This window comes from Psittacula echo (genome assembly GCF_963264785.1).
Source record: "Psittacula echo genome assembly, chromosome: 6".
Lineage (NCBI taxonomy): Eukaryota > Metazoa > Chordata > Aves > Psittaciformes > Psittacidae > Psittacula > Psittacula echo.
The window spans coordinates 69,537,820-69,551,228 of record NC_137743.1 but is presented as its reverse complement, the minus strand read 5'-3'; the positions used below and the strand labels follow the sequence as shown (position 1 = coordinate 69,551,228).

Sequence of the window (13,409 nt, the reverse complement as noted above, 5' to 3'; positions counted from 1 at the left end):
CACTTCAGAAAAGCACACTGAAAACTTGCCTAAGTGGCAGTTTGAAGATTTCACTGTTCAAGAAAGATTGAATTTCTCTTGAAGCCCTGACTAAAGTCTTCATTTTCCTGGGCATCTTCATGTGGGCCTTCTAAAGTAATCGTTCCTTTTGTCCAGCTCCACTCATCAAGTCGATAGGATTATTAGAATTAATCAAAGTGGATCTCATCAAAAGCAGTTGCTGGCAATGTTTCATTGTGTTGAAGATTACGTGCTTTTTCTTAAATGTGGTGTTGGCTTATGATGTAATACATATACCATAGTATACGTTTGTAGTGATTAGCAATATATAGTTTAAACTTAAAATAGTAGACTGAAGCAAATGCTGAAATTTTCATAACAATCCTCAATTTGTATGTTTGCCTGAAAAACTATTTGGCATTCTCTGGATTGTTTGTTTGGAGCAAAGAAATAATGTCGTTTTTACCAGCAGTGTCTGCTACACAATATAAGACTGAAGTCATCCTGCTTTTTATTGTGGTTATGCCATGTGACACTAAACATGTAGAAATCACTGGGTTGATAGTCATTCTGTGAATGGAAGGCATGCAACATAAATAATTCATATTCCTTAACATCATGAGAGAAATACTTCACTGTTCAATTTAATTTCTGCATTCACCAGCAAAAGTAACAACTTAGGAAGTTATAAACTTTTGTTAGAATGGAAGTAGGTTTAATAATGTTCAAATACAAATATACAAAAAATAAAAATGGGAAGGAGCTTATTTTAAAAGTACAAGATACGTGGTTTATGTGTTTGAATGCAGCGAAATGTTTTCTTTGTAGCTTTCTATTATTATCAATTGTTGTTGACATGATTGAAACAGAAAAATTTGAAATTGTGAACATGTTATAACTTTAAAGTGACAGTTTGCACATTTCTGCCATTTTAACACGTTCATAAACTTTTTCATTGTTTATTTGACTTAGATGTCATCATTTAGCTGCCTGCGTTTATTAAGTTTGTGGATACTACTCTACATTCTTTCTTCAAGTTTGATTTTTCACTGAAAATGTAAGTGTTCAGCTACAGAGAAAACCAGCCATTTACTAATTAGCAAGTCTCTATTTAGAATCAGAAATCAGATACCCAGATTTCTGTAGACATTTTTTGTCTTTTAGTAGAAGCTATCTTGTCCTCCCCACTAAACATGTAGAGTTGCATTTGCTTTCATACTAAGTCTTATACAGAGAGTTTAGGCTCTCTAACGTCTATTTGAAACAAAAATTGGAAATAAGCTGTAGTACTCTGACTAACTCTCTGTGAGAGTCCAGATAGTGCCAGTATAAAGAAAGACTATTCCTCCAGTTTCTGTTGCTGTTGTTACTGCTGCATGCCAAGAGTAGACATAAATTTGACACTTTATGGGATGGATAAATGACATGGCAGATCAAATTTCTGAGGTTATTGATGAGATCACAGCTATATGTTCTTTCTTTCTTTCTTTTTTTTTTTTTTTTTTTCTGATCTGAAATCTATAGTATAACACACCCTTGCAGGAATCATAGGAGTGGTATTCTCTCTCCTGGGCATTTTCTGGAGCTTCTGCTGGAGGTTTCGCTCAGATTGTTTTCAAGCACAACTGCAGCTGACAGTACAAAACTCCAGCCTGTGCTTACTTCTCTAGATATCCTCTGGGAGATGCTTTTGAATGTGAATCTTGGTAACGGGAGACTGAACTCCTCTGTTTACCAAAACAGGTAAACATGTGCTTGATTTTAAGCACATAGATGGTCTTATGAGCCAGTTATGTCCTTAAAGAGTTTGCTAGATATGCATTATAGATATTCCACTTCATAAGGAAGGAAAAGGGTTTCCAAGTAAGAAGGCAACAATGGAAAACAGGCTGTTGCGGTGGTGTGGCAAAACACCTCCCATTACAGCTATAAATAAGAACAGTCTGCTAACTCTGACCTCTGTTTCAGAGACAACCATTCTAATAGTACAATTAGCCACACTGACTGATGAAGCTGGGCTATTGGAACTTCACAAACTAATAAGTTATTCAATGGACGATTAACTCTGTGGTCTGCACAAGGACTACACAGGTCTAGAGAAAAGCTCTTAGGCTAAAAATCTGCTTTTTTAGAAATTACAGTAGTTGTCTGTATTAATTTGATTTCACAGAATTAGTATTTCTGCACTTTGTATGCTATTGTTTTTTAAGCTTAACTACTTGGAGCAGTGAACAGAAAAATTCTGAAACAAACAAACAAATGACAAATCTCTATATTACCAAATGCAATTTTAGAATTCAAAGTTATGGAAAAAATAATTTAAACTGTGTATTCTAATAGTGTGCAGCCACATGTCTGAGCTCAGCTCACTTATTTAGTCTTGTGATTGACAGAGCATTTGGTAGCTTCTTGGATGTTTTAGAATGAAAGAAAGGCTGAATCTCACTGATATGGTTATGACCTGTCCATATCCTGTGCTAAAATGCTTCTTTATTACTTTCTCTTGTGCTTATGACTTAGGAAATTTGCAGAATCTTGTAAATTTCACATAATAAAAGACATTGATTTATAAATCAAAATTTTTGGAACAGATGAGGTTTCCTCAGTGAATCCCTTTTGTGCATCTAAAATTAGCCTTGTCAATCAAACCAACAGGTGGTGTATGGTTACATATAATGAATCCCCTCTCACAAGATACGTTCTTTTAGAAAACCAATCAGAGCTGACAGTGATGTGATGAGGCAGACCTGACAGCAGAGCTGGGGTATATAAAGCAAAACAACTATGTTAGCACTTCTGAGCAGTCGTGCATTCCCCGCCTCGCCTCGGGTGTAGGGATTGCAAAAAAACAAAACTACACTGTCAAGACTGTGTAGTTTTGTTTTTATGATTAGAGGCTCTACAATTCTCATGCTGGGATTGTCTAACAAAATTTTACTCTGGATAAGGACGTCGTTTAAGAAGATTTCATTGGGCTTAGCCCACTCTTACAGGCACTTTGAGAGATCAGGTTAGTAACATGTTTCTGATGGTGTAATAAGTATTTTATCTGTCATTAAAAGTCCTGATGCAATCTACTATTTGCAAATTTGTTCATGGGGAGGGATGTAGGTTTCAGACTATGGACATGGACCATTTAAATTGTCTGGCAAGCTTATGTCTTAAATTTCTGGGAGTAAGTTTTGATACTACTCAGCAAAAAGTTTTTCTAGTATATTTATTGTGAAAGACTATAAATCAAAATTTGAAATGTGCATGGAAACATCTGCTTAACTTTAAACCTCCTTTCGTTGGGAGTGTTCAAGGTTATGCTACTGAGAGATAAACTGAGAAGGTCCAAGAATAGCTCTGATAAAATGCACATGGTATCAGCTAAGCACTGATGACTTTTTAAGGGAATCAACTGCTAAGGTATCAGTTACATGGCAGCTCTGGAACACTTGTCTGCTGTCATTCATAGCCAGGAAGGTTATTTCTGGAACATGACATTTCAGATGCATACTTTCAATTCTAATTATACAAAAAGCCTTATAAGATCAGATCTTCATCACCAAATTTTTCCTAGACAATGAAATATATAAACTTTTTGTGAACTCAATGACAATTCTACTTAATTAAATTATTTTTAATCTATTTTGGAGTCAGGAAATGGCATACATATATAAAAAATTTCATAATGTTTAATTATATTGTAAGATTATTTCCCCCTTGTTTTAGCATGTGACAAATATTTGTCTTCATCTTCCTTTCAGAAAACTAGTGTTGTTTTAGGATAAAATAGTGGTCATTTATTTCTAATTTGAACTCATTTCCCCCTTACCCTTGAAGCTGAAAAGCTTTGATAATGGGCTGTTCCCCTGTTAAGCTGAAACAAGTATTCAGATAACCAGTAAAGGCAATAAAAAACAGCTAAAAATCCCTGTACAATATCCAGCTCAACTCTTATGTGCTTATTGTATGTAGGCACCAGGCACTGATTTCAATGAAGGAACTCATGTCTTTGAAAGATAGCATAAATTTGGCTCATAGTGAAAGAAACTTCATTTTCTCATTAATTTTTAAGTTTAAGCCTGGGACTGTCACAAAATCAGGCACAGAAGTCAAAGTAAACAGCAGTGAATGTGTGAGATTGACTTGAAATACTACGAGGTTAACTCCCAGTTAGTAAAACCTGATATGCTCTCAGGGGAATTTTTTAATGAGAAAAATTGTAACTTGAATAGATATATGATACTATTAAGAAGATATTAACAGCATTTAAAAACCTGGATAATTCAACATCAGTAAATAAATGTGTTCATGCAAATATATAATACTGCTGATACAGAAGTTTTTGTAGTGGCAGAGTGTTATTTCAAAGTAGGATCTTGTGTCATAAGAAGAGAAAGCAAACTTCTTTTCTTTCAGATTTCACATGGATCTGCAGTTGTTCAAACCATCAGTGTCAGTGGCTACCTTATATCCTAGCTCACATTTCGAAGGTAGCTGTCTTCTCATATTCAAAATTCCACTGAGATACTCTCTAAGAAAGAGCATAATTTTATCTACATCTGTAGTGCCAGTATGCTTCTGTGTAAAATGAAATTATTCACTACTTTTACAGACTGCTTGTAAGAGAGAGTCTCTGCATTTTTTTTCGTTATCAAAAACCACACATTGTAGACCTTCAAACTTTTTTTGGTGGCTACTTAGTGACCTTGTTGTCTTCCTACTGGAAAATTCAAATGGTTTGCACTAGCAAAACGTTTTCAAATACTTTAAAAAAAGACCACATGGAGATTATTTTCTGTTTAGGTAAAGATTAATGGACAAATACAGGCTAGACGACCTGTGGAAGGTCATTCAATGAGTCAAGCAGAACTTTGTCTCCTGCTGCATACTTGTAATGCTAAATCACAGCTTCACTAAATATAACATTTTCACATCCAACTCAGCCATGTCAGCCCTAAGAGTAATTTGCTATACAATTTTTCTAAACCTACAATCACCATGCTTCACCAGGTCAATGTGATTTAAAACCGAATAAATTGTTATGAAAATAATCACAAATATTCCTAAAATCTAGCAAGAAGGATGTGTGTGTAATAACAATTTCACCATTGATTTCTAATTACGTTTTTGTTGCTTTCAGAGTGCCTGTAAAGATGACGACAAAAGCACCAACATTCACGCAGCCATTACAAAGTGTTGTGGCACTGGAGGGTAGTGCCGCAACCTTTGAGGCTCATATTAGTGGTAAGGTTTTTATTCATTCTTGCAAGATTGATTATTGTCTGTTACTATTTTTGCTAATGTTTATGCTAAGACAAATGATAAAACTTTTCATAGATCATAATCTGAGCTGAACGGGTAAAGACCAGTGATGAAATGTGACTATATATCCACATCATACAGTAGTAATCAGCACTGAGGTGCTGTCAGATACCCATGAACACACTGCATAAACTTACAAGGCTTCCCAGGCAATAGTGAATCATCCTGCCAATGAGAGTGGTGTCTAGTCTCATGTATGTTAGAAACATGAAAACTGGGAGAAAAAAGCATTTAATGATATACATAAAAATACATATTGTACTAATAAGGGAACTTCATGTGGGTGTAGAAAAAGTGATCTTGTTTGGATGATGATCGGACAGAATGAGGAATCATAGTGCAAAAGGCAAGGCATATGCTAGTTCTTCACTGACCTAGTACTAAGCCTAACTCTAGCACCTTCTGCACCTTTCAGTTTACTTAATTCCAGAGTTCAGTCAGTGGGGGGTTAAAAGCACAAAATCTGGGTCCACGTGGCTACTGAAGACAGTAGAAAACTCTAGTTTGCTAGATAATAGATGTGTATGGTGATCATGATGGTAGCTCAAGGCTGGATTAATATAATTTAAATTGCTGATGTAATTTAAAAATGCCACATAATTTTAAAGGGTAGCTCATTTGCCAGTCTACACCCCATTCAAACACCTTATCTTGTGCAAAATCCCATGCAAGAGCCCTTATTCACATTGTAAGACTGAGTTGGTACTCATAAGACCAACACTCTGTTCTAAGAGTGCCTCTGACCTCGGCAGTGACTAAGGAGAAATGACATATGTTCCTGCTGATGGAATTATATTGTCTTACAGGCATTAGCAATGTGATGTTCCACATATCGTAAAACACTACCCAGATGCTCTGTGACAGGTGCAAACACATGATCTGTCCAAGTATAACGATCTCTGACATCTAAGGTCCACTGTGGTTCATTCCTTTGGTCCCTTTGAATAGCACTGACTCACACAAGGTGTTTGAACATATCCTGTAATCTATATCCATTATATATTTTTCGTGCCTTATTCTGTTGTTTGGCCCTCTACTCTTCAGTTAATAGCCCTGACCTTCTCTTGTTGTCTGTACACTGCAAATTTTCAATGAAGATTTTCTTTCCACTGCTGATTACAATACTTATTATGAATACATAAAGATATCAACAGAACAAGTGAATATACTAGTATTATGGCTCAGTGTGTGATTTTGGCTATTTTAATTTGGGTGATATCATGGATTATTTGATAGAGGAACTTGATTTCTTACAATGAGGAGCATATACCATATTTGTATTTTAGTCCCAAATGTCATGTGAGGCAATCTTCTGTTACCTTTTATTTACATTGTAAGATTCTGAAATATCTTACCTGTCCCCAAAGCATCCACCAAGGTTAACAGATCAGACAGTGGTTTGGAATTTAGGTTTTCTAATGCGTAAAAAAGATGAAGAAAGTTTCATTTCTTGAACTAATTGCATAAATAACGGACTATACAGCTTTATTCTGCTACATTGTCTACCTTTCCTACCTGTCATGAATTGCTATGATTTTGAAATTTACTTTCTTTTCAGCTCTGATAACACTACCTGTTTATATACAAATCAAGTATTAATACAGAGCTACAATTCGAACACGGCCCAGTTAATCTAAAAGTACCAGAAGAGATTAACAACCACCTGAGATTCAATTTTGCAGTCTGTAAACTAGAACAAATGATTGCACTGTTGTGTCAGATCGTGAATTAAGTGCCACATTGCAAAGGTTTGATATCAGTCAAAAATACCCAGCACCTCCTCCTGGCTTAGAACACACAAACCCGTGACTAAAAGCAGTAAATGCCAGAGCAGCTAGCACATCATTGCAGGGAAAGCCCTAGTGGGTGAGCAGTTACTGAAAGGACATGAGGCAGCATGTCAGTGACAAGAAAGTCTGGTGTGCTGATGGCAATAAAACTGTGCCCATCCTCATGTCTCCACAGTACTGATCAGATATTGAATTTGTTCACAAACAACTAACCTGTACTCCACTTCAGTTGAGTACTGAAAATATCAGTTCAACTTTCTCTGAATTTTGCATTACCCAATGTAAACCAGCCCTACACTCCACATACTGTTGAAAGCAACACATAGATGGTACACAGGTCGGCAGTTCCTTTCACTTACATCATTGTCAGGACAATCTGAATTTAATTACTAAATTAATGAATTTGAGGCCCTTCAGGGTAATTTTCTTCATTTTGTCAATAAAGTTCAAAATCCTAAAGGACAGTTTCAAAAATGAAAAAGAATGTCCTGATAATTAATATTCAAATCATAGTGTCATTTGGCACATTTTAAAGTAAGTCCTTACTCTACATAGTCCAGTCAAAAATATCTGTAACCTGAGGTAAATCTTATGTTTCAATCCATAGCCCTGTAGCATGGGATTAGCAGAGTCCTAGTAAATTTGTGAAGTTCAGGTTTTTCAGTATGAATTTGTGCTCAGATTTTCAAAACAGCTTCTAGTTTTGAATCCTTTGAGCATATGACTTTAAGACATTAAAATAGACTCAATTATTTTAAATGTAGGCTTTGATCAACCTACCACACAAACCCCATGTTTGCTAATCATCATATGATGCTGCACCAAGAAAATAAAACATTTTGTTTCAAGAAATTCTCTATTGACAAAGTGATTTTTGGTTGCCAAACTTAAGAATTTTTGAAACTCCCTCCCACAAATGTTAGCTCTGGATGAAATCGGTGGGATCTGCTGGATGCTTTATATTTATGATAATGTTCAACTTATCATATACTAGTAGTATAAGACACTCTGTGTGTGTTTCTATTTTGCATGTATCTAAAAATCAGGTTTTCAACTATGAGTAAAATTTAAAACTTTGCTAGCCAGGTATGATGTGACTGCAGACAGCCAGTAAAAGCTTCAAACTACATTTCTGAGATTCCCTTTCATTTTAGTCTCACATAGTCATATTCCTGGCACATTGAACCCACAGATAATTATATTCTTTTTTATTTATAGGAGAATTTATAGGAGAGGTACTCTAGAAAGGAGCAGAATTCTGTGGTCCTGGGGTTTTCCAAGCCACAGAGAGTGGAAATGGAAAAAGTAGAGCAGCTGCAGCAATTGCGTTTCAGATCTCATTCCTGAGCCCCTGTGCAGTGCAATTGGTGATTTTTCTTGAGAGTCTTGATGAGAAGTACATAAAGTAAATTTGAAGGATTTTTCATTTTTGAGAAATGCTGTTCTAGAACTACAGAAAAACTTTCGAGCTGCAGCTGTATCCTTAAATTAGCTGTTCTCCTTATGTGGCTTGCCTAAAAACCTTGCCTGTTTGTCAAATGGATTTCAGTTTCTTAGTAGAGTTGGCTGAGTAAAAAACCTGGAAACAGAATTTCCATTAGAAATCAGATCCCACCATTTAAAACTAAAAAACCAGCTGCAGATATAGGTCAAACTCTTCTGACAAGAAGTCTTGCTCATGACCCTGGAAACAAAAGAATAGGATGTTTGAACACCAAAAGATCAGCTGATTCCAGCTGACTGATTTATACCAAACTAAAACAGAATTCACTTGAGGAAAAAAGAAACAAATCCTCCAAATCATTAATAGCACTTGATATTAATGTCTACAACAGTCACTATTTTCGTCACTTAATTTTTTAAATCATTTAGTGTTAGGACAACTACTTAAATGGGTCAGATGTTCCGATTTTTACTTTGTCTCCAAACTATTGGACTGGATAATTTTGTTAGCAGTAAACAACACTACTTAGATATGAACAGATAAATAAAAGAATTCTCATGTGCATTAATTCATCTCCATCATAATTTCAATGAACAATTCCTCAACAGAACTGTCCGACACTACAGTCCACTCATTATTCAAGTGATTTCCTAAATTCAGTAGCCTGTGTAGTTGTTCTATTGCTCTGTGTATTTGAAAGAGCTTTCTAAAAAGAAATTCCTTTACCACTGTGTCACTGGACTTACAATTATGTATCTGTGCCTATGCCATTGCACTCCACTATAACTGTGCATACATGAGTGAGTATTATGGTAACTCTGGATATCTGGCATTTCACAGAATCTTATTCTCCTTTTGTATTCCTTTTTCTTTAGGTTTCCCAGTTCCTGAGGTGAACTGGTATCGGGATGGCCAGGTTCTTTCTGCTGCAACTCTGCCCGGTGTGCAGATCTCGTTTAGTGATGGCCGCGCTAAACTGGTGATCCCCACCGTGACAGAAGCAAACAGTGGAAGATACACCGTACAAGCCACCAATGGATCTGGGCAAGCTACTAGTACAGCTGAGCTACTTGTCACAGGTATGAAACAGCTAAAGAAAGGCACCTCCCTCTGCTGGCAGTGTGAGAGAGAGCAACAGCAGACTCGTCAGTTAATGAAAAAGGTTTGGACTTAAAGTACATGATTGGAAAAGAAATAGCACACCAATCTGTTTTTCTAAAGCAGTCTAGAATTCAGCATGTATTCTGACTAGTATTTTCTAACAGCATCATTATACACATATAACCCTTAATTGTATAAAATTTAATCTTGATCTTATAAACTCTCAACCATAATTACAAACTTCTGTCCTAGCTTCTGCTCATGTGATCTGTCACAGTGGCTTTATTCAAACTATGCATAAAAGAAAGGATAAAAGAAAAGAAAGTTCTGCAGATATTTAACAGACTAGCTCACATAAAGGCTCATACCCAAGAGACTGCACTTACTACCTATGGTTATGCTCAATGTATCTCTAATCCTAGAAATATTTGCACACGTGGGCATAGTCAGAAATATCAGAAATATTAAACATATGAAAAAAGTTAAGGTTGTTTGCATTTTGGCAAATCAACTCTATGTTTTGAATGTCTGAATCTGTAGTATCACCTGTCAGTAACATGAAAAAGAAAAAGATCTGATGCAATTCTACCAATGAAAATATCTAGCCCTTAAAGTTCTTTTTAACAGACGTTATTGCTTTTCTATTTATTTCTTCAATAAAACTGCAGCTGGAACAGCACCACCAAACTTTTCACAACGACTACAGAGCATGACTGCAAGGCAGGGAAGTCAAGTTCGACTTGATGTGAGAGTGACTGGAATCCCTACACCTGTGGTGAAGTTTTATCGGGATGGAGTAGAAATCCAAAGCTCCCCCGATTTTCAAATTATACAAGAAGGAGACCTTTACAGCTTAATAATTGCAGAAGCATATCCTGAAGACTCCGGTACCTATTCAGTAAATGCCACAAATAATGTGGGACGTGCTACTTCAACAGCTGAATTGCTAATTCAAGGTAACGGAGGTGAAGTTGCAAGCCATGAAAATAAGAGATCATTCATTGTTGTAACGGTACAATATGCACCACTTCATGAAAGTTATAGCAACAAGACAACTTATAACTTCATTCTCAAGCATTATTAACTTGCTGTGAATAAAGAGTGTTTTGGTGATATTTGCAAAAGGATTTTGTCTGAGAATTTAAAAGGAGCTTTTCTCCATAATGGGTCTTCTTTAAACTGAGGATTCAGTGGACAGGATGCTTTACTGAGGATACTTTCACTTGTTCTTATTTTGCTCTGTAGATTTCACGAAGTTGTATTTATAAGCTGTCTTTGACAGAATAGATATATATTAGACTGCATAACTGTACATGGTCTTGTAAATGAGCCTGATAAGGATGAAGACAGTTCTTAGAGAACTGTAGCAGTGAATCATTCTACCTAGCGCAGTCTTGCTTGGATTTCAACTCAGTCAGGCTTCCAGAATGTTTAGTTATTTGAGATCCAGGACTGTTTTGTTTTGTTTTGGTTTTTTGTTTGTTTTTCTAATGACAGAGTAATGAAGAAATATTATTACAACTGTTTTCACAATTATCTGTCTATAGATACTGCAGGAAAAACACATGGTTGCTCAATTCTTTCTCTATTGTTTATATAAATTTGAATACAAAGGAAATTGACCATTCATTTATTTCTGCAACTGCTTGTTGTTTGTTGCCATCTGCAATTCTCCTGACCATGTTTTTCTCCCAAAAGGTGAGGAAGAAGCCGTTCCTGCTAAAAAGACAAAGACAATTGTTTCGACTGCTCAGATTTCACAAACAAGACAAGCCAGAATTGAAAAGGTATATTTTTCAAAAACAAAGCTGGTAAGGTTAAAAAGTGGATAATGACTTCTACAGTATCTCAGACTTGTTTTCTTGATTTTATTGTAGAAGACTGAAGCCCACTTTGATGCCAGATCACTTACAAGTGTTGAAATGGTTATAGAAGGTGCGGCAGCCCAACAGCTCCCACATAAGGCACCTCCACGCATGATTCCTAGACCTACATCAAAATCACCAACCCCACCAGTAATTGCTGCAAAAGCACAAATGGCACGACAGCAGTCACCATCACCTGTTAGACAATCACCGTCACCTGTAAGACATGTCAGAGCACCAACACCCTCACCAGTAAGGTAAACTTTTTATTCTTTCAGACAAGATTGCCTTTTGAATTAACTTTCACATACAGAAGTAATGCTGTAGAATGACAGCACAGTCTAAAATGGAAGAATGCACTGACTTAACGACAACTGTGTTTATTCTGATGGTGAGCTATAATGTGCTATATTTGCCACTGCTATAGAAGGGTGTGCCTCTTATGTAAACTTTCTATCCCGTATGGAAGAAAATCCTTTAGAGAATAAATCCAATTTGATTGCTCTATGTACAGCTGAAGTAGCACTCAAAGATTCAAGTTCATGATGAAAGAGAAGAAAACAGTAAAGCAATTGATCCTTGATTATTTTAAATGAACAGGGAAAAGAACAATGGCACTCTAATGAGTGGCAAGCAGAATGGAAAGAATACATTCTATGTGTATGCAGAAAAAATGTTTTAAAGCAGGTAAGGTAAATATGGTTATGGAAAAATAATGTTTAGCTCTGCTGCGTAAAGAGGCTTAAAGGGAAAGTGAGTGATATAAAGAACAGGGCTCATGGTCTGAGAGACCTCAGGAGGTGTGTGCTGAGAAAGCAGGTAAAGAGAAAACTGCTTTGGAAGTCCTGCAGTTTCAGCATCCTGAAAGGAATGTCTCTAAGCTGAGCTCTCAGAAGAGCCCTATTTAAATTGGCAAAGCTAGTATGCTGGTGAATTTGGCCCTATTGAGAATAACTTGCAAGTACAGGGAGAAATTTAGTAGTAGTAATTGGCAATAACTTACAAGCTACACAGATGAAAGAATAATTCAATTGTGCCATCTAGAGTGTGTATGAAACTAGAAGTTTGTACTCCACTGCTTGTCAAACCACTTTTAGACATACGTTAGAAAATAAACCTAAAAATTAACATGATGCTGCTCTCTACTGCTGCAATATGTTAATGTTCCCTGGGAAATACTGTATAAAAAAATGTAACTTAGAAAGTTTATTAAATCATCTTGAAAAATGCTTTCAAACTATCTGTTAGGATCAGGACTGAATTCTCAATTTTGATATTCTAAAAAAACTAGCACTTTCTAAGTGGCTACCAATTATTGTTGGAGAAATTTTAAACGTAAGTATGGGGAAAAATATAGATCAGAATCTGTCTTGCAGTCTGAACACATGAAGGGATGACACATAGAAATGAGATGTGGTGCAGCAGTACATAAAGTTATGTTGTTGCTAGGTGGCTGCCACATAATACTTTTTACAAAAAGCAGTTACTCTAATCATTTTGTCTCTCTACAGAGGCTGGGCCACAAATGTAAGATGTAATAATCACAGTCTGTAAGCCTTTTATATTATTCCTATTAGGAGAATTATGATAGAGCAAATGGAAACGAATAATTTTTTATAAATATATATATTTATTTTAAATATGTGTGCTTGAGTGAAATGCCCTTTGTCATTTGCCCTTATTTGTTTTTGGGAATCTAACTAAGCTACCATGAAGATATGTTACAGTTATGAGTATGACAAAAGCACACATTAGGCATAATGTTAAAATCAGGTAAGTGTAATATACAAGTAGAACATCTCAAAAACTTTTGTAAAATCAAACTAGTGAAGATACCCTAAATGGGAAGTGAATTCAAGTCCAGGCTGAAGTTGTTTGTACAATTGCTGTTGTATG

The 13,409-nt window shown here is 35.9% G+C and overlaps 1 protein-coding gene across 1 annotated transcript in view; it reads left to right on the top strand.

Annotated features, from left to right (window-relative positions):
- Positions 1 to 5,144: 5,144 nt before the first annotated feature.
- Positions 5,145 to 13,409, top strand: part of TTN (titin) — a gene marked incomplete at its 5' end in the record, with an annotated part of 249,006 nt that continues 240,741 nt past the window's right edge. Inside the window, 5 exons of the mRNA XM_080620353.1 lie at positions 5,145 to 5,235; positions 9,423 to 9,626; positions 10,317 to 10,604; positions 11,347 to 11,435; positions 11,526 to 11,770. Of these exons, the coding sequence (XP_080476479.1) occupies positions 5,145 to 5,235; positions 9,423 to 9,626; positions 10,317 to 10,604; positions 11,347 to 11,435; positions 11,526 to 11,770 (917 nt within the window). The remainder of the gene's footprint in view (positions 5,236 to 9,422; positions 9,627 to 10,316; positions 10,605 to 11,346; positions 11,436 to 11,525; positions 11,771 to 13,409) is intronic.